The 23842-nt window shown below is 49.5% G+C and overlaps 2 protein-coding genes across 2 annotated transcripts in view; both read right to left on the bottom strand.

Annotated features, from left to right (window-relative positions):
* Positions 1–23842, bottom strand: part of LOC119404032 (cytochrome c oxidase assembly factor 7 homolog) — a 611270-nt gene that overhangs the window by 267048 nt on the left and 320380 nt on the right. The gene's annotated exons all lie outside the window — the stretch shown is intronic.
* Positions 6211–7523, bottom strand: LOC119405934 (tigger transposable element-derived protein 4). The gene is made up of 2 exons (XM_037672759.1): positions 6846–7523; positions 6211–6411 (listed from the first exon to the last, which is right to left on the bottom strand). Exons 1-2 carry the CDS (start codon positions 7521–7523, stop codon positions 6211–6213), a joined length of 879 nt encoding a protein of 292 aa, XP_037528687.1.

The following is a 23842-nucleotide window of genomic DNA, read 5'->3' as shown; positions in this document are numbered from 1 at the left end:
CGTACTTTCGAGGGAAAAACAAGCGTGTTTCTTTTCAAGTGTTATACAAAAATAATTCATTATTTGGTGATGCCAAATCTGGAACACAGTTGCAGAGTAATGCATACCCTGGTGGTTGAATTCGTTCAGGTTTCAGTTTCATCTCACGGTCACGCAAACTTTTTGCAATAAGTTTTACATACAAAAGAATTAAGCAAGTTTTAATTACAATTAACCTCATATCGCTTTGTTTTACACTCGGCAAACAAGCGTTGCGAATCTCAAGAACCTAATCCATCCGAAGCAAATCCGAAGCCTGTACTTCCCATCATTCCCATGGTGGTTGAAGCGCGTCTCAAGGAGCCCGCGTAGACACTAGCGCCAGATTCCCCTCTAGGTATTATTGTAAGAAACTCTATGCATCCACCCATTTCAGAATGTAACCACTGCAAAGCTTTTCGTTGACACCAAAGCGCACATCCGTGGCCACTACCAATGGCAGTTACACGGTTAGCGCTCGTTCGGCCTAGCCTGTGGGTTCGCAACTTGTCATGCCGCCCCGGGAAGGACAACATAAGATCGGGCCCAAAAGAGATACGCTTACGAGCTGAACCAAGGGCAGCATGCATAAAACCAAGTTTGGTTTGGTTTCACGGTTGGGAGAACAGCCGTGACGGCCATCCTGCATTACACACCAAGCTTGCAAGTCTGCCTGCCGGTGGCAAAGGCGAAAGCCTGCATCACCGAGCCCTTACATTTGGGGAACATTGCCTTCACTGTTGGTGGAATTGAAGTTGCACGCGCTATACCTGCACTCTACCACGATGTAACTATTTTCCGGACAAAGAACCGAACAGCGGTACCGTGCACTTGACGCAAGCGCCCATTCGGCGTGGCAAGAAGCCAGAGCAAAGGCTTCCCTATCGCCTAGACAACCCTCCCTCACACCGCATCTCTTTCTCTTCCTCCACTCGGCGAACTCTTCGTAACATCTTCGTCTCCTCGGCCGGCGTAGCTCCGTTGAGAAGCACGGTCATTACCTCACTTATCTGAGCCGCATTATAAGCGATCGTGGGGGCTGTGCAATAAGTGGTATGCGTATATAGTACATGGAGTTCTATGGGAGGATAAATGGGAGTAAGAAAAGACCGCATTATAGCCAGTCCTGCACTATAAGCAGTTAGGCTATAACTAGTCCGAGCTGTACGTGCATGGAGTGTCATGGAATGCAGCTTAATTCTGCTTTATTTAGCTGTTTTAGTTGCCACAAATTAAAATTTTTCACTCTCCAATGAGCCTATAGTCGTTCCAAAAGCCTTTTTTCCTGCTCCAGAACTCTTTTGGCTGCTTCGAGAACGTGCTCTAACATAGCTTTAGCCAGTCGGTCAGTCGCATCACTGCAAACTGAAGAACTTTCGGAACTGTAGTATTTGGCCAAAAATTGCAGCTTTTACCCTTTGAGGGTTCTTGCCGTACAAGTATGGCATTACCTAACAGGCACCAAAGATTTTTTGTCGTACATGTAGGGCACAGCCTGTATGTTAAAAATGCGCGCGTTTTACGATTTTTTCGATCATTTCTCTTGCTTGGCATGTGCTGCCTCAATTCGGCAATATGCGGAATTTTTTTTTAATGTGCTGATGTCTCTTCATTCCTTGTTGTTCTTTTTTTTTTCTTTTCCCCAGAGCAGCGCCGGCTATCGCTCTCCCAGCCGAGCGCGTTCGTGGTGTGCCTGGTTTAAAATGCTTCCACTTGCTTGGAATGCGCTGCCAAGCTTCAGGAATACATGGAATTTTCTTTACGCGCAGATGTCTCTACGTTGCTTTTTTTTTCTTTTTTTTTTTCTGTTTGCTTTCCGAAGCGGTCCGGCGGCTTTCACTTGCGCATCAGAACGCACGCACGTCGTGCAGCTGGTTTTGGTTTCGTCCTACGGTTGGTTATCGCTTCTCGCGCCCACGAAGCTTATGGCTGTCTGGTTTCTAATCTCTCAAAATGTGACCGCTTGTGACTCTCTCGTTTATTGCTCCCGGGGCGTGATTACATCTGTTTCTGTGCGGCGCTAAATTACACAAACAACGCCGCTGTGGTTGCCTTTCCTGTTTTGTAGAGCACGAACACTTTTTAAGAGAAAAGTACTCTGGTGCGCTTATTTTTGTATGTATGTGAGCTATTTTTAATACAGTGCATAATTTTTATTCATTAAAAATTGTATAAGTGTTTTTTTAGGATTTTGCTTACAGAAAAGAAATTTTTTGTCACTTTACGGTCACGCAAAATGATTTTAATTTTTTTCTGAAATAGAATTGTCTGAAGAATTACTGTGGCGATCCCTTAACTGTACTTCACATCCTACTACAATGCACGGAACTAGACGCTCTCAGGAAAAAGCATTTTTCATCTACATACCTGCAGTTCCCACTCCATCCTGTTATGTTCATTGGCAGAGAACCCCTTTTTAAATATCAGTTCCTCTTTGAATTTCTGAAAGATGTACATAATTTCGTTATTTTTCCAGGCGCTCCGTAGCACGGTTTCATAATTGAGGCTGTTGCTGCGGTTTCTATCAAAGGAAGCACCTGCTTCCCGGCCTTTGGGCGCAAAGGCCTTGAGGAAGCATTCGTGCTGTTACCCCGCCTCTCACTTGTAGACACCATGCTCACTCTTCATTCATCCCACACCCATAGATCATACCACTTGTCACTGCCACTGCCATACACTTGTCACTGTCACTGCCATAATTTTATACTGTATACAGTCGCCGACCGTTTATTCGGACTCGGCGGGAACCGCCGAAAAGTCCGAATAATCGGGAGTCCGAAAAAAGGATTCACCAGAAAAAAGCACTTTTATTGGCCCAGCGGCCGGAAAAAACTTGTTAGTGCGCGTCTGTACACATGTACGCTTACGCGCGACCAAGTCGGCCTGTATTTCAGCCAATGTTTGGCCACCCCTGCGGGTCGGCAATAGCACTGCAACAGCCTACGCTAAATCCGCATTTGATGGCTGTGGTGTGGGAGGTGCATCATCACGGCAGTCACTGTCCACATGCGCTGGTTCGAGTAGCTGGCGGATCTCATCGCCCAACTCGGCGAAAACTCCCAAGCAACTTCCACCTGGTGAATAATCGCCGCTTTTTTTCGCCATCGTCAGGGCCTTGTAGTTGCCGTGTTTCTTTAGTTCCGACGGCGCACATGGAACGGGCAGCGTCGGAGCAATTTCAGCAGATCAGGCCTCGCATGAGCAGGACACAAAGCTCGGGATGCAGATCAGGCCTAGCCACAGAAACATGAGAACGCAAACCCTCACACGCCAAAAGGAAACGATGTTGGTCTAGTTGATGTTGCAGCGCTTCTGTAATCTGTTGTCGTACTCTCTTCGTCCGAATTAGGATCCGCGTCGTACTCGTACGCGCTGTCATTCGCCTCAAACGCCGCACAGAGCCAATTCCAAGCTTGGCTTGGCTTGGCCTGCTGTTTGGCCGTGGTAGCCGTTCAATGGATACGTGACTGGGTAAAGCCAAAAGGCAACCGCTACGTGTAGCCAACAAACATAGCCTTCGAGATCGGTAACTTCTGCGTGCATTTTTGACACTGGCACGATCTCCAGTTATAGCCAGTGTAACATTTCAGTGCTGGCAACCTAGTAAAAATATTGTAAACATTGCTGACAGCTTGTTATGGCGTTCAACGTCGCACTCTATCAGCCAGCCGGAGTCCGAAAAATCGAACGGCGGGCTGTGGGGCGTCCGAATTTTCGGTCGTGAGTTTACATTACTTCAGTGGGACGAGTGGCGGTGCCGCGAAGGTGTCCGAATAAACGAGCATGTCCGAATTTTCGGCGTCCGAATAAACGGTCGGCGACTGTACACATCTTTTACGCTTCTTTATAGCACGTGATTTTAGGCCTCTTACAGCCACAATACACCCTGTCATCGTAATCATTGATCATCACTAACACCACACAAAAGACATGGCGCTCTTTGGCCACCCATGGCCCTTGCGCCACAAAGCCCCACTAATCATCATCAATCATCAATTTATTTCAGCAATAAAAAAATACATTTATGGGCTGCATTTCGCGAAAAAAATTCGACCCTCAAAGGGTTAAAGGGGCCCTGCAACACTTTTTCAGCACAAGTCAGAAAATGCTACCGACGAGCGGCCAACGCTCCCGAGAACATGCGAGCCAAACATTGTAGTGTAGCACGCGGCCTGGAATTTAAAATTCATTCTCGGTCGGCTAGAAATCGCTCCCTCTTCTCTCGACACATGATGCCGTAAACCCAAAGTCCAACGGCACTGACCGATTTAAGCATCGTGAGCCGCACAGTTATCGTGGCTGCCGCGGGATGCTGCCACGTATCCACGCACGCTCGCTATCACGCTGAAAGTAAGCTGCGTGTTCGAAGAAGAAAATGAAAGCAAAGTGCTCGAGGTCAGGCGCGCGATGATGAAGGAATGCATCTTCTTGCCCCCTTGTCATCCCCTTCCCTGTGTAGCTTTCAACGTGCTCGCTAGTACGAGAAAAGAGAGCGACCGCTTGAAGTCTGGGATAAATCCCTGCAACTCTGTTCGTACTTGACGGATTCTAAAAGTTATTGTGTCAGTCGATTCGTGAGGCAATAAGCTCTTTGACGCCATTAGTCGATTGTTTGGAAAAGTGTTGCGGAGCCTCTTTAAGCCAGAATCTCATTGGGTCGTTCACCTTGATTACTAGACACCACAGCTAGTCTGATGGTAATTGAAGAGCAGGAGCATGGACCATTTGAAATGCTTATCTTCAATAAGAGCATGGTCAGTGGGTCTTATGCACTTACACATACTAATTTCTCTTTCCCTGCAGCCAGTGTGTCCCACTGGCTTCAAACTCTCGGGACTGAAGTGTACTGGTAGTACTTTGTGCGGCCTTCAGAGAATGAGTGCACCACACCTGGGATGCCGAGGGAGGAGTGTGTCGACACACCCGATGGCTTTGAGTGCATCTGCAAGCAAGGCTATGCCATCAGCAGGTGCGATTCTAACAGGGAACTGTTTTCCTCGGAATACGTGCATGAACGGCCGATGCTTGTGACCACATTGGAGGTGGAGTAGAACCATACTGATGCGTTTTTCACGGGACCGTAAAAATATAACCTAAGTGCTGGGATACGTAAGAGCCAAGAAACGGGCAAAAAAAATGAGAAACCAGAATAGTGACGAGAAGCACACAATTTTATTTCAGACCTTTCTCTTGAAGAAATTGTGCAGCTTTGCCTGGCGCATTCTCTCACGCCCAATCAGTACAAGGCATCTCTCGAGCACCTGCAGTGCCATGTGGCTTTCGGCATGGTCACTGTGGGCTAATCTGTGCAACAAATCCAGCGCTGTTGCAGCCAATGAAGCCGCTGGCTCCGCAACCCTGGATCACTTTGATCAACGAAAGCTAATCTCGAAGTCCGTACTTTTGTTAAACCAATTTTTGGCACCCAACCGCGTCATAGGTGCCGTGTTTAGATGAAACGTACAGATCTCGGAGGTTGTGTTTACAGTGGCGGGACTTAAAAATGCATCATAAATGTCGCCCCGACCGTTTCTGGCGGCCAATTCAATCGTCAAGCCACCAAGCGGACCAAGGCAAGCCACGTGAAAAGTCAACATGGTCGCCTGGGCTGTTTCGGAGGGCTGGTTGCAGGATACAATGCGGGAATCGTCTCACAGTTGCGACGTATCAGCGGGGTTCCCAATGCCTGGGATCCTACGAGAGCTATGCCGGCGCTGGCCGAAAACGACGTAACAGCCAGGAAAACGCAGGAATGTAACAGCGGGGTTCTACCATAAATGTGTTTTTTTGTAAAACAACTGCTGCATTTTACACTCTTAGTTTCTATGGTGGAAAAATTTTTCAGACATGATGTAATAATTTCCCTATTACAGTTGAGCCCGTTCATAACGAACCGAAGCGTGACGCGGCGTCCGTTCGTTGTATCCCGAAGTTCGTAATAAATGAAAAAACAGCTTTTAAAAAGTCACAAGTGAAAACCCAAAATTTATTTTTTCGCAAAAAAGTCTGTGGTGCACGTCTGCTTCGAGAGTGCCGATGCGATAAGGGTGGTCTCCAGTTTATTTAGCGGCAGCATGCTCCTCGCCGAGGCCCTTGGCATAGACAAGTTGCCTGAGGCTATCTATGTAGCCAATTGCTACAGGCACACTTGTGGGCGCTGGCTCCGTTTCATCGTCGTCGTCATCTGATTCCTCAGAGTCGCTCATTGACAATGCCCTCATCCGTGCACGGTTCCGCGGTGTCGGCATCATCATCGGCCATAACAAAATCATCCGAGCAGATGTCCCGCCCTCCCATGTCTGAGTCGACAACACACTGCCACAAATCGCCGCCGGAGTGGTCCTCTTCGGAAGCTTCAGGGTCGGCATCGGCTCCGACATCGGCGAAGTCGGCCTTGCGGAAACAGTTTTGCACACATGTAGCCGTTACCTCCGCCCACGAAGCCTTTACCATATCCAGAGCTGAGTACAGCTACACCCGAAGCGGCAGGTTGGCTGCCGGCCGGTCAACAGCTATGAGCATGTGCTCCACAACGCGGCGCCTATAATAAGCCTTAAACGCGCGGATTATGCCCAAGTCAAGCATTTGCAATTTCGACGTTGTGTTGGGTGGCAGGAAAAGCAGGGTCACTGCCGTGAGAGAGGCTTGTACGTGGTGCGCAGAGCAATTGTCGACCACAAGCAGCACACGCCTGCCTTGCTTGTGCATGTCGCGGTCTAACTCGCTCAGCCACTCTGCGAATAAATCGCGCGTCATCCACGCTTTAGCACTATGCCTGTAACGCACAGGCACATAGCCCTGAAAGCAACGCGGCTTCTTTGACTTACCGATACAACGGGCACGCGCCGGTCGCTGTCATCCATGTTAGTGCACAAAAGCGCTGTGACGCGCACTTTACTGTGCTTGCCGCCAGCACATGTGTCGCCTTTCATGGCGTTCGTTTTTCCTGGCAGCATCTGGTAGAATAACGCAGTTTCGTCTGCGTTATAGACTTCTTGCTCCGCATAGCTTAAAATAGTGTCTCTATTTGCTTCAAGCCACGAGGCAACGTCTTGGTCGCTGGCCGAGGCCGCCTCACCGACAATCGATTTAAAAACAATGCCATGATGCACCTTGAACCGATGTAGCCAGCCATTTCCTGGGCAGAAGTCGGGAAAATCCAACAGAAATGCGAAGTCTTTCGCTTTGGCCAGCATCATAGGACCACTTATCGGAATATTTCGAGCCCGCGCGTCGACGAACCATTTCAGAAGCGCTTCCTCCATGTCCGCGTAGGTGGCCCTCCGCAGGCGCTTTCTGTCCGTCGAGTTGGCATCGGCACTGATTATCTTGTCCTTATTCCTTAGAATCGTTGATATCGTTGACTTGGACACGCCGTACTTCTTAACCAGCTCGCAGTTTTTAGCGCCTTGAGCTAGCTCGTTTAGAATGGCTCGCTTGGTAGAAATGTCCAGCGCTTTTCGCTTCGTGCCATCTGTTTGCGCGGAGGGCTTCCCGTCCGCCATCCTGACACACACGCACACCAACAACGAGCAAGACGCGCACGTGCGACACACAAGCAAGTAAGCGTAGAACGGCTCTGCGCCCTGTCTGAGCTCGTTTCTACCCAGAAAAAGAAACTTCGGAATTCGAGCCGGCGTGGACAGGCGGAGGAGTTGCGATAAAGGGGGAAGAGAGGAGAACAGCCTTGGGATAGAATCGCTGTACTTGGGAGAGTGGCCTACGCACGCAGCGGTCAGAGAACCTCATTGGGGCGCTGGTTCGCGGAAGGGTGAAAACGGCTGTCACACGGGACGGATCGTGAAAAGTTGAACTTGCGCAGCCCCACCGACTTCGATGATTCGCACTTCCTTCCGCATAAGCCATTTTTACCCTTCCGCACGCGTGCAGGGCATGCTGAACCACAGCCGGTCTAGAGGCGCGCGCTCGCTCCTTCCCTTACGGCCTGAGCAGCCGCCGGGAGTACAATGGAACTTTTTCTATACAGTCACGACGGCGCGCTCCGCGTGAGGGCGTCGCGAGCCAACCGCCCAAAGCGCGTTTCGCCGCATGCGCTTCGTGTTGTAAACCAGCTGTGCCCGGCCAATTTCTCGTGCTAATTACTTCTTTCGGTTGTAGCAAGCGGTGAAGGAAGTACAGGTGCGTGTGGGGACAGTCTGCCTTTCTCGGCGATCGGCAATAGAAGACGCACACGCAGCGCTACTAACAACAATATTTTTTAAGACCCGACCACCTTATATTAGATGGAGGCGAAAATGCCTGAGGCCCGTGTGCTTAGATTGCTGTGTGGAAAATGAATTTTCAGGCTACATTAAGCGCATCCAGGATTCTTCTGTCGCCGCTGGCGTTGGAAACTTTACAGACGAGACGTACACTGCCCTGCTTTTCACCACGGAGTCCACAGTGGACACAGTCTGATTTCTTCTGAGAAAAGGAGTAAACTATGTGCTCACGAAGAAATTTAACAGTGATCCTATAGAGGCATTGTTTTGAAAATTGGGGGCAATGTGCGGGGGCAATGACGCGCTAGACGCAAGAGCCGTCACAGCTGCTTTGACCCACATTGTCAAGGAAAAGGCGCTACCTTCAAAAGACATGGGCATTCGCGACGAAAACATTGAAGAAGAGGCGGTGTATATTCCGGAAGATGTCATTGAGGAACTTGAAGCTCTGCGAGAACCTCCTCGCAAATCACCGAACTCTGTTGCCTATTCAGGCTTGCTGTATGTAGGTGGTTACATTGCCAAACTCATCACTGATGTCGGTTGCGAAACATGCGCCATGCTAGTGACGACAAACAAAACGAGCAGTCCTTTGCATCATCTTCTCCGTCAGCAAGAAGCCTATGATCTACACTACTCAAAGCCGGAGTTACTATCAATGCTGGACACAATTGTGACGTTCTTCGAGAAAGCAGTCAAATATCTTCCTCGAACGAAAATCCTCGAGACTGCAATTGACTGTTGAGCCATACCTTGAAGATTCGCCACTTCTGGACTGTCCTAAAGGTCTGGACAAGAGTCACGCGAGAGTGCTGGCTCATATTATTTCTGAGAAGTTTCTCCGGATTCTTCCTATTAACTACACAAAAAAGTTAACAGATCAGAATGACAGGCCTTCCGGTTTTATTCACAAGCCCTCGCGGAAGCATATCACGCTGTGACAGACTTGACTCCTTTAAACTGTGATCGTCACTAGCCGGCACATACATTTGAAATAAACATTTCCTAAACCATGATTAAACCGTTTCCTCAACCAAATGCAATGTTCATCCTCTTACTTATTCTCGAAGTTACAGAAACCTAAAAAAAAAGCAAGGTTGTGTTATAACCGCGTCGATGCTTTGCCGAGCAACAGAAGCGGGCTTATTAGGGCTTATGAGCGGCTGCGCCACCACTTCTGTAAAGCGGAATTTACCAGAGTCATCATATATACTTGCTACCATGTTTCTATCGCATTGGTACCATGAATACCATATAGAGTAACTTCAGAAAGCGCCACGGTAAGTCGGAAGCCGAGCACTCCCTGCGCGCGCTAGCCTCCGCAACGGCCGGGAGTGAGTTAGGGAGCAGTTGGCTCGGAGCGCCCCCACGAAATTGCGGCCATAGGTAGCAACAGCCCCCCGTGCGCAGGCCGTAAAGGAAGGAGCGAGCGCGCGCCTCCAGACCGGCCGTGGCTGAACGGAGTGCAAAATGAGCGAGCACACGGAACGAATCGCGAAATATCGAAGTCGGTGAGCACCCCGCACCCACTGGCGATTCGGGGTGCTCGGAGCAGCAGGGGGACAAAGGACGGAGGGGTGCGTAACAAAAAACTGTCGGGGAGAACGACAATGAGAAGCCTGCGGAGGCAGGATCGGCGTTTGGCTCGCCGATGGCTTATAGGTGGTCGAAAGGGGTGTCTCCGCAGTCGCCGGCCGACTCCATTCGCTGTAACCGATCGGTAGGGTTCAAAGGCGTTCGTTGTGTGATTTTGTGCCATTGAAATAATGTATATTTCCACAGTCACGCGGGTACCGTTCGTTTTAAGACGAAGTTAGTTTTAACTGGGGCCGTTATATGTGGGCTCGACTGTGTTATCGCGGCTATAATGCGCTCTTGCAAGCGATGCACACTGCGCGTCTCTGCGATGCTCTAGTGGTCCTGGCAGTTGACGGAGGCGCATGGGTTGCAGCCTAATGAAAGCGTGCGGTGTGGTTAGAACAGCGCTGAGCTTGCTGTACCATGTGTACGCGCTTGGTATATGTCAAGCAGCGAGCTAGGTTTCTCGGCTGCCATCTCGCCTTTGTTCTTTCCCGATGCTTACCCGCAAAGGCACCGTCACAATCGCGCACAAATTGGAATTATTGGCCGACCTATCTCTGCACTTCTAGAGAATACGGAAGACCTTTTGCGGCACATTGTGGTGTCGGTAAGTTCAGCGGCGTTGTAAACTTTTATGGCACAAAAAGTTATCGTGGTGCACGGGGTACACAAAAACCGGTAAGCATAGGCCGAACCGCTATGGCTTAGGCGGTCAGCAAATGCATTAATCTCTATGACACTGTTGGGTATTCTTCGCAACTACATTTAAAGCGGGTACACATTAAGGAGTTTTGACTCTAGTCTACTTTGTATCGTAATGCAGGATGTACAGTGTGGTGCACTGTGAAAGGGAACACTCCAATGAGCACCTTTCATTTTGCTGGCCCTCTAACAGCAAGCGGACAGGGAAACATTGTTCATGCACTGCACGAGTCTGTGAAGAAGAGGCAGAACTCTCAACTACCGGTAATTTTATGCAAATCTAAGCCACTCTGTTTTTGCAAGAGAGCGAAATCCAAACATGCAATGCACTCAAGTGTCCCCTTTAACACTGGACCCGTCTGTACAATGAACACCTAGTATTTTTGCTTTACGTGTAAGAATTAAATGGCTAGCTCCCTGCAAGGTCTGTGTGTCATAGACAGCCCTGACATGGTGGGAGCATTCCAGACATAGTGCACTAGGGAGTTATATAGTTCTGGCATTTTAATAGAATTGAGCACAGCTATGCGAGCAGGATGTAGCAAGTGATATCAGGCTACGTTTAACACCACAAAAATATTTGATAGCCATTGAGTGAACTAAAATTTAACACCAACCAGCAGCCATCGTACCCTGCCACCTTCATGCACACGCGAGGGGCATGTGCCACCCAAGAGCAACAACAAGGCTGTACGCATTCATAGATATACTTATGCACCATGCTACAACTTCTGTGCGAGTTTGTACAGTCCTTTTTTTTTCTTTTTTTTTCGATTTCGCAGAATCAAAGCCAGGAGCCACGACGGCCGCAGCAGAGGCGGATGCATCCAGTCTTGGCTCGGCTGAGGACAGTGGCAAGGGTTCCTCGACCTCCGAGGAAGATGGTGCTGTGCCTGTTGTGTTTTGAGTTGGCTCGGACGCTATGCGCATTGGAGGCAGAGGCACGTCCGCAAAGGTCAGCATCACAAGTCATTTATCGACACACGCCCATCCCAGTCCCCGACACGGGCTGCGCCACCAGACGACTGGCTGAACACAGGTGACGCCACCACACCTCCTTCCTTCAAGAACTTGTAGGGTAGCATTACAAGTTCAGACGAGCTGATGGAACTAAGTATAACCTCATTAAACACATTCATAGTGAAGAGCATTTTGGTCTGTTGTAAAGGGATTATGCAAAATCCAAGTACTGTTACACTCAAACCTCGTTATAACGAACACGGATATAACGAATTATCGGTTATAACGAAGTAAATGAAGAATAGTCTTGTCATAGCTACAGTGTTACAAATAAACGTTTATAACGAATTTTCGGATATAACGAAGTTATTTTCTTGGCAGATGCAACTTTGTTATAATGAGGTTTGAGTGTATAACAGACTTCTACGTAAACGCTGAATAGGTCTGTTATAACTGGAGAGAATTACGAGTCACAAACATGGTTTTATTTTTAGCAGGGGACCAAAAAAAAAATGTGATTTTTGGACAATCGCATTTTCAGTTTCTGTAGCCCATTTTCTATTTGATTCCAAAATATCTTCACTGAAAACTACGTAGAAGTGCTATTAAAAATTTTTTTTGCTTCTGCCGACTTGGCGAAAATTGCGGAAATAGCAAAAAAAAAACAGCATTTTATTTTTCAAAGTTTTAGCTCGGCAACGGCGCAACCGGGCGCCACCACTCTGGGCTCGTCGTAAAGAGCATTTCTCCGTGTTCAAGTTCTCCGTTTCAGCTAGCTCCTCCATTCAGTAACAAGCGTATAAAAAGCACATGTTTGAAGTTCAATTCAAGGCCTGCGATTGGCTGCTTCCGCTGTGATGGTCGCTTCGGGACCGTCATCTGCTGCTTGTGCGTCGCAATGTCGTGGCTGTCAAAAATTGCTCTACTTAGTGACTCGTTCACACTCGTTCTGGGTTCACGGGTCGACGATAGTTTAGAACGCCTTAGTTTGGCAGCTGCAAGCGGAAGCTCAATCATCAGATTACGATAGCGCGCCGCACTCGTCGCGAACATCGCATACGGGCGTAGAACATTGCGACTGTAATAGCGTTGACTCGTTGGACCCGCTGTTAGAGGTTCTTCTTATAAGCACTTTGGAGCTTATGATGAAGACCACCGCGGGACAACTCTTTGTACTCGCAATCGAGCATGACTTACTTTGAAACATCGGGCACCGCGGCCACGTGCATCGCAACCGAGCTTTCTACTCGATGTCGTGGCTAGGCCTAACTCTGCTCACGGTACCAATGTACGAGACAAATCCGAACTTTGCGGGCAAGAACATCGCGCTAGCAGACATGCAAAAGCGAAGAAGCCGCAACGTTCTTCGTCGCAAGCAACGAATCGCATCGCGCGCTGGCTCCTCAGAACCGCGGATGGGCATTTTGCGCATCGGCAGTGGACTCCCCGGGCAAGCTTGCAGTACAGCGACCGAAAGCAGTGGCAGCGGCTAGCGATTTCATGCGTCAGCGTCCCAAAACACAACACCAAGCACGGTGCGCATCGATTTTTTGTCGCTACAGCTAGGCATAGCTGATCATTGACAGTCCGGAGAACGGCGGCCTTCGTTCTTAAATCGGTACGTCGATATCCGCGACGCGCTGTTCCCGTCCCGAAAGTATGCTAAGCGATGTTTGAAGTCGGAAGTTATTGAATTGGGTATGTCCGTGGTAGAAAAGTCTGCTCTAATGGAGTCCTGACCACCTTCCTGGCATGACATTTTAATCACTTATATCCGAATGTCCGTTGTACAGTCGAACCCGGGTATATCGAACTCGCTAAAAAACGTTTATTAGTTCGATATACAGTCGCCGACCGTTTATTCGGACTCGGCGGGAACCGCCGAAAAGTCCGAATAATCGGGAGTCCGAAAAAACGGATTCACCAGAAAAAAGCACTTTTATTGGCCCAGCGGCTGGAAAAAAACTTGTCAGTGCGCGTCTGTACACATGTACGCTTACGCGCGACCAAGTCGGCCTGTATTTCAGCCAATGTTTGGCCACCCAAGATGGTCGGCAGTAGCACTGTAACGGCCTATGCTAAATCCGCATTTGATGACTGGTGTCGGAGGTGCGTCATCACGGCAGTCACTGTCCACATGCGCTGGTTCGAGTAGCTGACGGATATCTCATTGCCCAACTCGGCGAAAACTCCCAAGCAACTTCCACCTGGTGAATAATCGCCGCTTTTTTCGCCATCGTCACGGCCTTGTAGTTGCCGCGTTTCTTTAGTTCCGACGGCGCACATGGAACGGGCAGCGTCGGAGCAATTTCAGCAGATCAGGCCTCGCACGCCAAGCAACAAACAAGGGAGCGGGACACTAAGCTCGGGATGCAGATCAGGCCTAGCGACAGAAACATCTGACAACGCAAACCCTCACACGCCAAAAGGAAACGACGTTGGGCTAATTGATGTTGCAGCGCTTCTGTTGTCGTACTCTCTTTGTCCGAATTAGGATCCGCGTCGTACTCGTACGCGCTTTCATTCTCCTCAAACGCCGCACCGAGCCGATTCCAATCTTGGCTTGGCTTGGCCTGCTGTTCGGCCGTGGTAGCCGTTCAGGGGATACTTGACTGGCTAAAGCCAAAAGGCAACCGTTACGTGTAGCGAACAAACATAGCCTTCGAGATCGGTATTTTCTGCGTGGATTTTTGACACTGGCACGATCTCCAGTTATAGCCAGTGCAACATTTCAGTGCTGGCAACCTATCAAAATTTTGTAAACATTGCTGACAGCTTGTCATGGCGGTCAACGTCGCACTCGATCAGCCAGCCGGAGTCCGAAAAATCGAACGGCGGACTGTGGGGCGTCCGAATTTTCGGTCGTGAGTTTACATTACTTCAATGGGACGAGTGGCGGTGCCGCGAAGGTGTCCGAATAAACGAGCATGTCTGAATTTTCGGCGTCCGAATAAACGGTCGGCGACTGTATGGCATAATTCGATATAGGCCCGCTATAGGATTTTGGCACAAAGGCACATAACAATAAGAAAAGTACTTTATTAATATGGTGGCTTACTTGCGTGCCCTACTTTGGAACAAAATAGTCCCGGATTTTCTTCTGTGTCAACGACTTTGCTGCCTGCGACAGCACGCACGCCTCCACGTTGTCCGAGTCGGAGCAGCTGAGGCCGCAACCTTCCACATTCACGCAATAGCGCCGGACCAACGCAAGTGCACTAATCACTTCGGAGGATGTAGGCAATGGGCCATCGTCAATTTCCTTATTGCTGTCGCTTTGGCTCGTGGTTGGCACGACGTCTGCAACGTAGTCCTCATCTTGTAGCTCACCCATGGTGACAACATCATCGTCCGCACTGACGAACTCGTCGAATGTCGATCCGTTGATAGCTCCCGGGAACTCTGCCAGCTCCTTGGAAATTCCAGGTGCTCCTTGGAATTTTGTACACGGCGGCGACGTCGGACTTCCTTTCACTGCGCTCGACCCGATTTATGATTTCGAGTTTCGCGGCGAACGGCAAATTCTGCCTCTTTGCACAAGCCATGACGGCAGCGCGCCAATAAAGTTCACAGAACACCAACAGGCAACACCACCAGCACGGACCACGCTGAATGAGGACTCGAGGAAAGCGGGCAGCAGCAGGCACACAAGCATAAAGAAAGAAAAAATGGCGCTCACTTCTACCGCCTCCGCGCCTCGGAGAAAGCACGACGGCCTCTGATTGGCTGTAAGCGCTGCGAGCGGGCCAGGATCATTTCTTGCAGGGGGGTGTTCGCCCGTGCACAACCGGGTCTAAACCACTTTTTCTAGGGTGGCGCCGGTAGTTTTCCCCGCCACCGCGAGGGAAAGCCAACTTGCTGGGGCACTTTTGAGGCACATGGAGTTTCATATATTGGTTGTCATTGCTATTTTCGTTCGATGTAACAGTAACTTTTGCTATATATTCTCAATGTAAATTTACCGTGTTTAGAAATTGTTCGATATACGGGATAATTTGATATAAACGGGTTCGATATAGTCGGGCTCGACTGTACTAGAATCCTTTGTAAACAAAGCTCAATCAATGGAACAAATACGGAGGTTGGCGTAACGCCGCAAATTGGTATGTAATATCCGAATGTCTGTTGTAAACAGATCCGGTGTAACGAGGTTATACTGTACATGGTGGCCACTACGTGTTTTTATAACACCGTCTCGAGGCTCACTGCTGATGTCTTGTACTACGTTCGGTGTAGTGTCCGTTATGTCTGCCATCGAATTTGCAGGAGAAGCACCCTGCATTGTGTCTGTAGGAGCTGCAGGGTCCGTTCGATTCTACTGTGAGAACCCGGACGGTTGTCGCCAGTTTCGCTTTTCGTCTTGTAGGACGCATCACTTGTGGCCACTGTGTCTCTAGCAGGCCAAAATGATTGGAGCAACTGTTTCATCTTCGGTAAGAGAGTTCGGAGTTGTTTCCTCATTAGAAGCTGAGCGAGGCTGAAACCATTCACGCCTGTGGTATCTCTATAGCTGAGTAAAGCTAGATGTGGATTGCTCGATTTGCCAAGCAGTTCGTTCACTGTGCGGACCATCGTTTCAGCCTCTTCGTTTGATTGAGGAAAATGGGGGCTGCTGGTCATGAGGGTGAAACCGTAGGAGTCTGCAAACTTCTTGGGCTCATGGAAGGAAAGCAGTTATCTGATCTCATAACTTCCGGGATTACCACGTCGAGCAAATATGCTCTTGAGCACTTCGACGACTGCAGAAGCTGTAGATGATCGCAGGGTAATACCGTATTTACTCGAATCTAACGCGCACCTTTTTTCCGGGAAAACGAGTCCGAAAATCGCATGTGCGTTAGAATCGAGTACCGCAAAAAAAAAAACTTATTTTATTGCCATCGACATTTCAAAATGGCCGCCTCCTACGCACCTTGGCCATTTCTGCCATTTTTTCAGTTCGTACGTGTGCTGAGGAGATTGTCATCCCGTTCTGCGTTCGCATCGACGGCATGGAAGTGCAGACTCCAAATACTCGACGAGTGCACCACGATGCTGCATTTAAAAGAATAGTTATTACATGTGCAGAGAGACGGACGGAAATCGGGCCGCATCGCGGTCCTTCGGAATTCCCGAAACGTGCGTGCGAGACTGGCGCAAACAGAAGCCGAAGATTTTTTACAGCAAAGCTTCACGAAAAGGTTTCAGTGGACCAAAGCAGGGCCGATTTCCCGAAATCGAAGAATGTTGATAGCGACAAGGAGTTGTCAGACAGCGACGAGGACTGATCCATTACGCGACTCGTATCGCCGCCTTAGTGGTGACAGTTTTAGCGGCAAGGCCCGCTTTTTGACTTCGTGTTTTACTTTTTTGAAACTTTAGTTCTTTAAAACCCAAATACTTGTTCTTCTGAATGTGCAAAGTTCGACTCCTACGGGTTTTTTTATGTTCTCTCACGAAAAATGGGTGCGCGTTACAATCGATGTAGTACTTTCTTTCTTTTTTCTTTTTTTGGTCGCGGAAAACGGGTGCGCGTTACAATCGAGGGCGCGGTAGAATCGAGTAAATACGGTAACCTCAGGGAAACGGGAGTAATAAACCACGACGAGCAAAAACATTTGTTCTCTGCTGTGGAAGAGATCCATACCCATGGGCGACTCGGTAAGGGTGTGGATATAAGTGGCTGGATTTATCAGAGTGCGTGCACACTGTTTGCATCGGACTACCAAACGTCTTTTGTAGTCTTCGGCCACCACATTGAACCTCTGGGCTTCGCTTTGCACCGGTTTATACCTTGATGACCGTTGTGCAGCTGATTCAGAACTGCTGGTGGTCTCAAGGAAGTAGGAACCACGATGCAGGGACCTTTGAGCAGCATACTTCATCAGATATAAAAACAGTTTATTGCGAGGCTTACCACGTTGTGCTAAAGAAATAAGGAATGTGCTCGTGCCATCTGTGCTTTGGGCTTTCTTGATGTCATGTGGATTCAGTGGCGACGTTGAGGTTAACAACTTCTGTTGCAAACGATTCCACTGTGTCGAGGGGAGAAGAAACCTTTGGTGGTATCCTCGAGAGAGCATCGGCACCTGGGGCATACGAAGAAGAAGCATATCAAGTTCCATTTTGCCGAAGAAAGTGACTGGTGGTTGATGGTCCATTTGCACAGCAAGGCTTATGCCACGAAGAACTTGTCAAACCTACACATTTCCGATGTTGCCGCCAGAGCTTCCTTCTCTGTCTGACTGTACCTATGTTCCATGGCCGTCATGAAGCGAGAAGTAGGGGTGTGCGAATATTTGAGTTTCGAATTCAAATCAAACAATAGTACATAACCGAATACAGTCGAAACCCAGAATAACAAAATCGGTGGGGAAAGCGAAAAATTTCTAGTGGCGAGAATTTTGTTGCCGCGAGAGTGAGACAGAAAAACGCGAAACAGGCTAGATTGCTAAAAGTCAGTCAGCTTACTTTGCCTAGCCTTTCCTTGTAGTAGTTTCACAGCCCTGGATTCTCGTTGCAAAAAGTGGCCCCCTGCCACGTCGTCGTTGTGCTCGCTGAAGAACAAACAAATCGTCTAAGGCGTTCAGTACATCCCACGGGCTTGTGATTTTTTCTGGATGCTCCGTTTTTTGGTTATCGGGATCGTCCGCTTCACACGCATTGCTGATCGGCCCCCAGACATTCCTCGGCAACCCTTTTTTTTTTTAATATTATTGCTGAGAGAATGAAAAATGTACTACTTATAATCTCCTCATTCCAAATCTGCTTTTAGATTCAGGATAGCTCGAAGCTTTATTTCCCAAGGGCTATGCATAAGTGAGAAACTGTGCACTTTTGTGTAGCTACTGGACATAGCTGATAGAATGACAGAGCAGTGCAAAATGGTTTTTCTTGTCCCTAGCACTCCACTGAGTGTGAGTAGGCAAGATAATGCTATTCCATTGAGAGGCAGCATTTTATAAAAATTTTCATATCCGGTGCTTCGTTTTCAGTGACTGGTGCCTGAGTATATGGAGAACTTTTATCCTTAAAAATAACCTGATTGCATTACATTGTACATATCCCAAAGATTAAGCACACAAATTTGTTTTTGATCGGACCATATTAAATGCATAAAATATTGTGCACAAAAGTAATGTTTCGCCAAAATATAAACTTGCAAAAAACTCAATTAGAAGTTACAGTATAACCTCGTTACAACGGATCTGTTTAAACAGACATTCGGATATTACATACCAATTTACGGCGTTATGCCAACCTCCATATTTGTTACATTGATTGAGCTTCGTTTACAACGGATTCTGGTGCAATGGACACTTGGATATAATTGACTAATACCTGTGACACACGGCCATGTTTGAAAGGCCATTGAGTCGATGGCCGTCGAAACGCTACAACTCCATCGAACTTGGTGGAGTTCTCGTGTTGCCACACGACGGTTTTCAACGGCCGTTGAGTGATTCAGGTGTTTCTCGCGAAATTTTTGTGGCGATGTTAATCTTATTTTCGTTTTCATGTCGTCGTAAGTGAACTAAAATCCACTTAAAAGCACACGTTTGTGCGTTGTTTTGTTCTAAAATATAAAAAAAAAATGTTGATACTGTGGGCGTTCATTAGACACATCTACCCTCTTCATGCATGTTCATCATCATGATTGTTCGTCATCTTCATCGGTGGTGGGAACGCTGCTTGGTTGTGAGATCTCTGCCTCGGGTGTGGTCGCTTCACCGTGCCTTCAGGGCCTAATAAAGGTCGCGTTAACCGTTGCGTCACAAGTGGTGGAGGCTGCTAAGCGATCTTCCTCCTTCCTCTCCCATCCTGCTCTACCTCCTGGAGCTCCGCTCAGGTCGCCGTCTGTACCAGGTGTCCGGTACCATGCCTCAGGGCGAGCCACCCGGCGCACCTGCATCTACCGCCACTGCCCCGACTACCGCGGCCTATCCACCATGGATTATCAGTGGGCACCAGCGTGATCTCCCCATGTTCGCAGGACTTCGAGGTGAAGATGTGGAGGATTGGTTGGACCACTACGACCGAGCGAGTTCAACCAACAACTGGGATGATCCGGCCAAGCTTCGCCGTGTTTCTTTCTACCTCACGGACGTGGCGAAAACGTGGTATTTTAATCACGAAATTGATTTCACGGACTGGACCCATTTCAAGCAACGGCTTCGCCAAATTTTCGGCACTCCCGCAGTTCGTTCTGCCCTGGCAAAGAAGATTTTGGACGCTCGCAAGCAACGACTTGGCGAATCCTACACCTCATACATTGAGGATGTGCTTGCTCTTTGCCGCCGTTTCAACACCTCCATGACCGAATCAGAGAGGGTTCGCCATCTGCTGAAAGGCATCGGCACAATCGCCTTCAATGCGTTGGCCATTCAGAATCCGACAACAGTCGCCGACGTTGTTGCCACGTGCCAACGCCTAGAGGAACTCGAGTCCCAGCGGTTGCCGCCGGACATCCCTGACAACACCGCCACCACCGATCCCTCGTTGCGTGCTATGATCCGCGCGATCATACGGGAAGAGCTACAATCTCTTGGCCTATCAGCGACCCCGAGTCCACCTCACGCCTCCAGCACTCTTTTGCGCGACGTGATCAAGGAGGAGTTGGCGTCCATGGCCGCTCCAGCGTATGTGGACTCTGACCCCTCGACTCCAACCAACGTACGCACAAGTCGTCGCTGGTTCACCAGGTGTCGTGCAATCGATGTCTGCACACTCGACGCCTGCCCACCTGGCTTCGATGACACCGAGTGCGCCTAGCCAGTCCTTTCACCCACCATGGCGATCGCCTCGTCCGGTCTGTTATTACTGCGGGTATCGTGGCCACATTGCACGCTTTTGTCGTAAGCGTCAGCAAGACGAGCGCCGTGGATTCGACGCCTGCGAACGGGATGATGGTGCCGCCGGGGTAACTTTTCAACACCGTGCTTACGCTCCGCTGCCACGTCGCTCTCCATCGCCAACTGCAACATCCGAGACGGCACCAACTTACCGCCCCACTAGACGCCGCTCACCGTCGCCCCTTCGCCGCTCTACGTTACCACTGCGACCTGTCTCGCAGTTCACCGACCATCACCCGGAAAATTAACCTATGCAGCTTTTGGAGGAAAAGCTGCATTGAACAAGACAGAAATTCCTCCAGTGCGTCCATATAATATGGTATCTGTTTTAGTAGAGGGTGTATACGTGGACGCTTTGATAGACACTGGTGCTTGTTTATCAGTTATTGATCGTTCTTTGTGTTCCAGTCTCCGGAAAGTCACCACCCCTTATGATGGACCTACATTGTTCGCTGCTCAAGGGGACGTCATTCAACCTTCCGCCATGTGCACCGCTCGTGTTTTCATTGATGGACTCCTCCATTACGTACAGTTCGCCGTGCTGAGTTCGTGTGCCCACCAGATGATATTGGGGTGGGATTTTCTGTCTACGGCAAACGCTTCCATCTGCTGTCGAGAACGTGTTCTTCACATGACGGAAACTGACTATGCCCTTTCTGCGGATGACAAGCCACTTCGCTTGCTCGCTGTGCAGGATACCGAGCTACCACCTGGTCATCAACGAATAGTTACCATCGCCTCTGACGTGATCAACTATGGTGACGTGCTTGTCCTACCGTCTGCACGCTGTCTCGCAAAAGGGATAGCCTTTGCGTCAGGGCTAGTGCGGTTCCACGATGGCTGCGGACTTCTCTACGCTACAAACCAGACGTCCGAGAAGATTCTCATCCCTAAAGGCACCACAATGGCTTGCGTCACGGAATCCCAGCCTCTCTCTGTTGTTCCGCTCGTGCCGGCGTCCTCTGACCCTACTTCTGTTGCACGTTCCCCATGCATTTCTGCTCTCGCTGCGACTATCAGTCCCGACCTGACCTCATCGCAGTCAGATGAGTTGCTCGCCTTGCTACAGAAACATGCGCCATCGTTTGATGCCCATTCCTCCTCTTTGGGACAAACGTCCATTATCACGCATCCGATCGAGACGGATGGCACTTCTATCGTACGCCGTCGACCATATCGCGTCTCTTCATCCGAGAGGAAGGTCATTGAAGAAAATGTCGCCGATATGTTGCAACGGAACATCATACGTCCCTCAGCGAGTCCTTGGTCATCTCCCGTTGTTTTAGTACGGCAAAAAGATGGCTCCGTGCGATTTTGCGTAGACTCCAGGGCACTTAATAAGATCACCCGCAAGGATGTCTACCCCATGCCGCGCATAGACGATGCCTTGGATTCACTACAGGGTGCCGAGTACTTCTCAAGTCTAGACCTGCGTTCGGGCTATTGGCAGATACCCATGCACGAGGACGACAAAGAAAAAACAGCATTTTCAACGCCAGATGGGCTCTACGAATTCAACGTCAAGCCATTCGGCCTTTGCAATGCTCCAGCAACATTCGAGCGAATGATTGACACCGTTTTGCGAGGCCTAAAATGGAAAACTTGCTTGTGCTATTTGGACGATATAGTTATTTTCTCATCAACATTCCATCAGCATTTGCAACGTCTGGACGAAGTTCTCACGTGTCTTGCCAACGCAGGCCTTCAGCTGAACACCAAGAAGTGCCGCTTTGCGAGCAAGACAATTATTGTTAGGCCACATCGTAAGCAAGGACGGCATTCGTCCTGATCCAGACAAGATTTCCGCTGTCCAACACTTCCCGCGTCCTGCAAAAGCCAAAGATTTGCGCAGTTTTCTCGGCCTCGCCTCCTATTTTCGTCGATTCATTCGAGACTTCGCCTCATTCGCTTCGCCTTTGCACAAGCTGCTCGGCTCCGGCGTTCCCTTTGTGTGGTCTCCTGAATGTGAATAGGCGTTTGTTCATCTGAAGTGTGCCCTCACGTCCGAACCAGTCCTTTGCCATTTCGACGAAACCGCACCTACACTCCTGCACACGGACGCTAGTGGTCATGGCATTGGTGGTATTCTGCTACAGAGAGACAAGTGTTCACGCGAGAGGGTCGTCTCATACGCCAGCCGTGTACTGACACCCGCCGAAAAGAATTATACCATCACCGAGCAGGAGTGCCTAGCCGTCGTTTGGTCTGTACAGAAGTTTCGACTTACCTTCACGGACGCCACTTTACTGTGGTTACTGACCATCACGCCTTGTGCTGGCTCTCGACACTCAAGAACTTGTCTGGCCGCCTTGGTCGCTGGATTCTTCGTTTGCAAGAATATGACTTCAGTATTACATACAAGTCGGGGAAAAAACACCAAGACGCCGACACACTTTCGCGCTGCCCGCTTCCTTCGGAACCATAAAACGGCACCACCACTACCGCACGCGACGAGTTCTCGGCCGTCCCTGCTCCACACGTTTCATGCTTATCTACTATGGGCCCGACTTATTCGAACGAGTGTGGTTCCTTGTTATCTCACCAACGCGCCGATCCTTACTGTCGCCGCCTTATGGACCGCCTTGACAGGACTTCTCGGCTCCCTAACGCCCGTCTTCGTCGACAGCTGACGCAATTCAAGCTCGACAACTGCGTCCTGTACCGCCATATCTACCATCCTGACGGTCAACGCTGGGTGCCCGTTCTCCCTCGCTCTCTTCGCTCTCAAATCCTCAAGGCATACCACGACGACATGACCGCTGGACACTTGGGATTTCAGAAAACGTACGATCGCATCAGATGTCACTACTACTGGCCAGGCTTGTCCACAAGTGTAGCGAAGTACATTGCTTCGTGCACGCTTTGTCAGCGTCGAAAGCTCCCCATATCAGCTCAAAGCGGACAACTAGAACCACTCCCGTGTCCGCTGGAACCATTTGAGGTAGTTGGCATCGATCTGTACGGTCCGCTTCCTATGACAGTCACCGGCAATCGATGGATCGTTACAGCTGTCGACCATCTGACACGCTACGCCGAAACAGCTTCCGTGGCTTCTGCATCAGCTTCCGAAGTTGCTGATTTTATGCTCCGAGCCCTAATCCTTCGTCACGGTGCTCCTCGTGTCATCCTGAGCGACCGTGGAAAGGTATTCCTTTCACAACTCGTTGACGAAGTGCTCAAGGCATCCGGCACCACCCACAAAACAAGCTCCAGTTACCATCCGCAAACGAACGGGCTCACTGAACGCTTTCATCGCACGCTCTCAGACATGATAGCCATGTATATCCAACCGGATCACAGAAACTGGGACGCAATTTTGCCATTTGTGACTTTCGCGTACAATACCTCCGTACAGCGTACAACCGGTTACTCCCCGTTCTATCTCGTCCATGGTCGTTTCCCCTCTTCTTTCCTCGACGTTTCCTTCTTCTCTGCGCCTGTTAAACCATCTCCATCCACCAGTGAAGAATACGTGTCCCGGCTGCTTCATTGCCGCCAGCTGGCCCGCGTCAACAGTGAAGCAAGGCA

This window comes from Rhipicephalus sanguineus, chromosome 9 (genome assembly GCF_013339695.2).
Source record: "Rhipicephalus sanguineus isolate Rsan-2018 chromosome 9, BIME_Rsan_1.4, whole genome shotgun sequence".
In the NCBI taxonomy this organism is placed as follows: domain Eukaryota; kingdom Metazoa; phylum Arthropoda; class Arachnida; order Ixodida; family Ixodidae; genus Rhipicephalus; species Rhipicephalus sanguineus.
This window is presented reverse-complemented; position numbering and strand designations above follow the sequence as displayed.

What these genes read in the sequence shown, in the direction of transcription:
- LOC119405934 (XM_037672759.1), bottom strand. Translation starts at nt 7,523, where the DNA reads ATGGCGGACGGGAAGCCCTCCGCGCAAACAGATGGCACGAAGCGAAAA. An exon ending in GGCGCGTGCCCGTTGTATCG is followed by an intron (nt 6,412 to 6,845) that starts GTAAGTCAAAGA and finishes TGTTTCCGCAAG; the next exon opens with GCCGACTTCGCCGATGTCGG.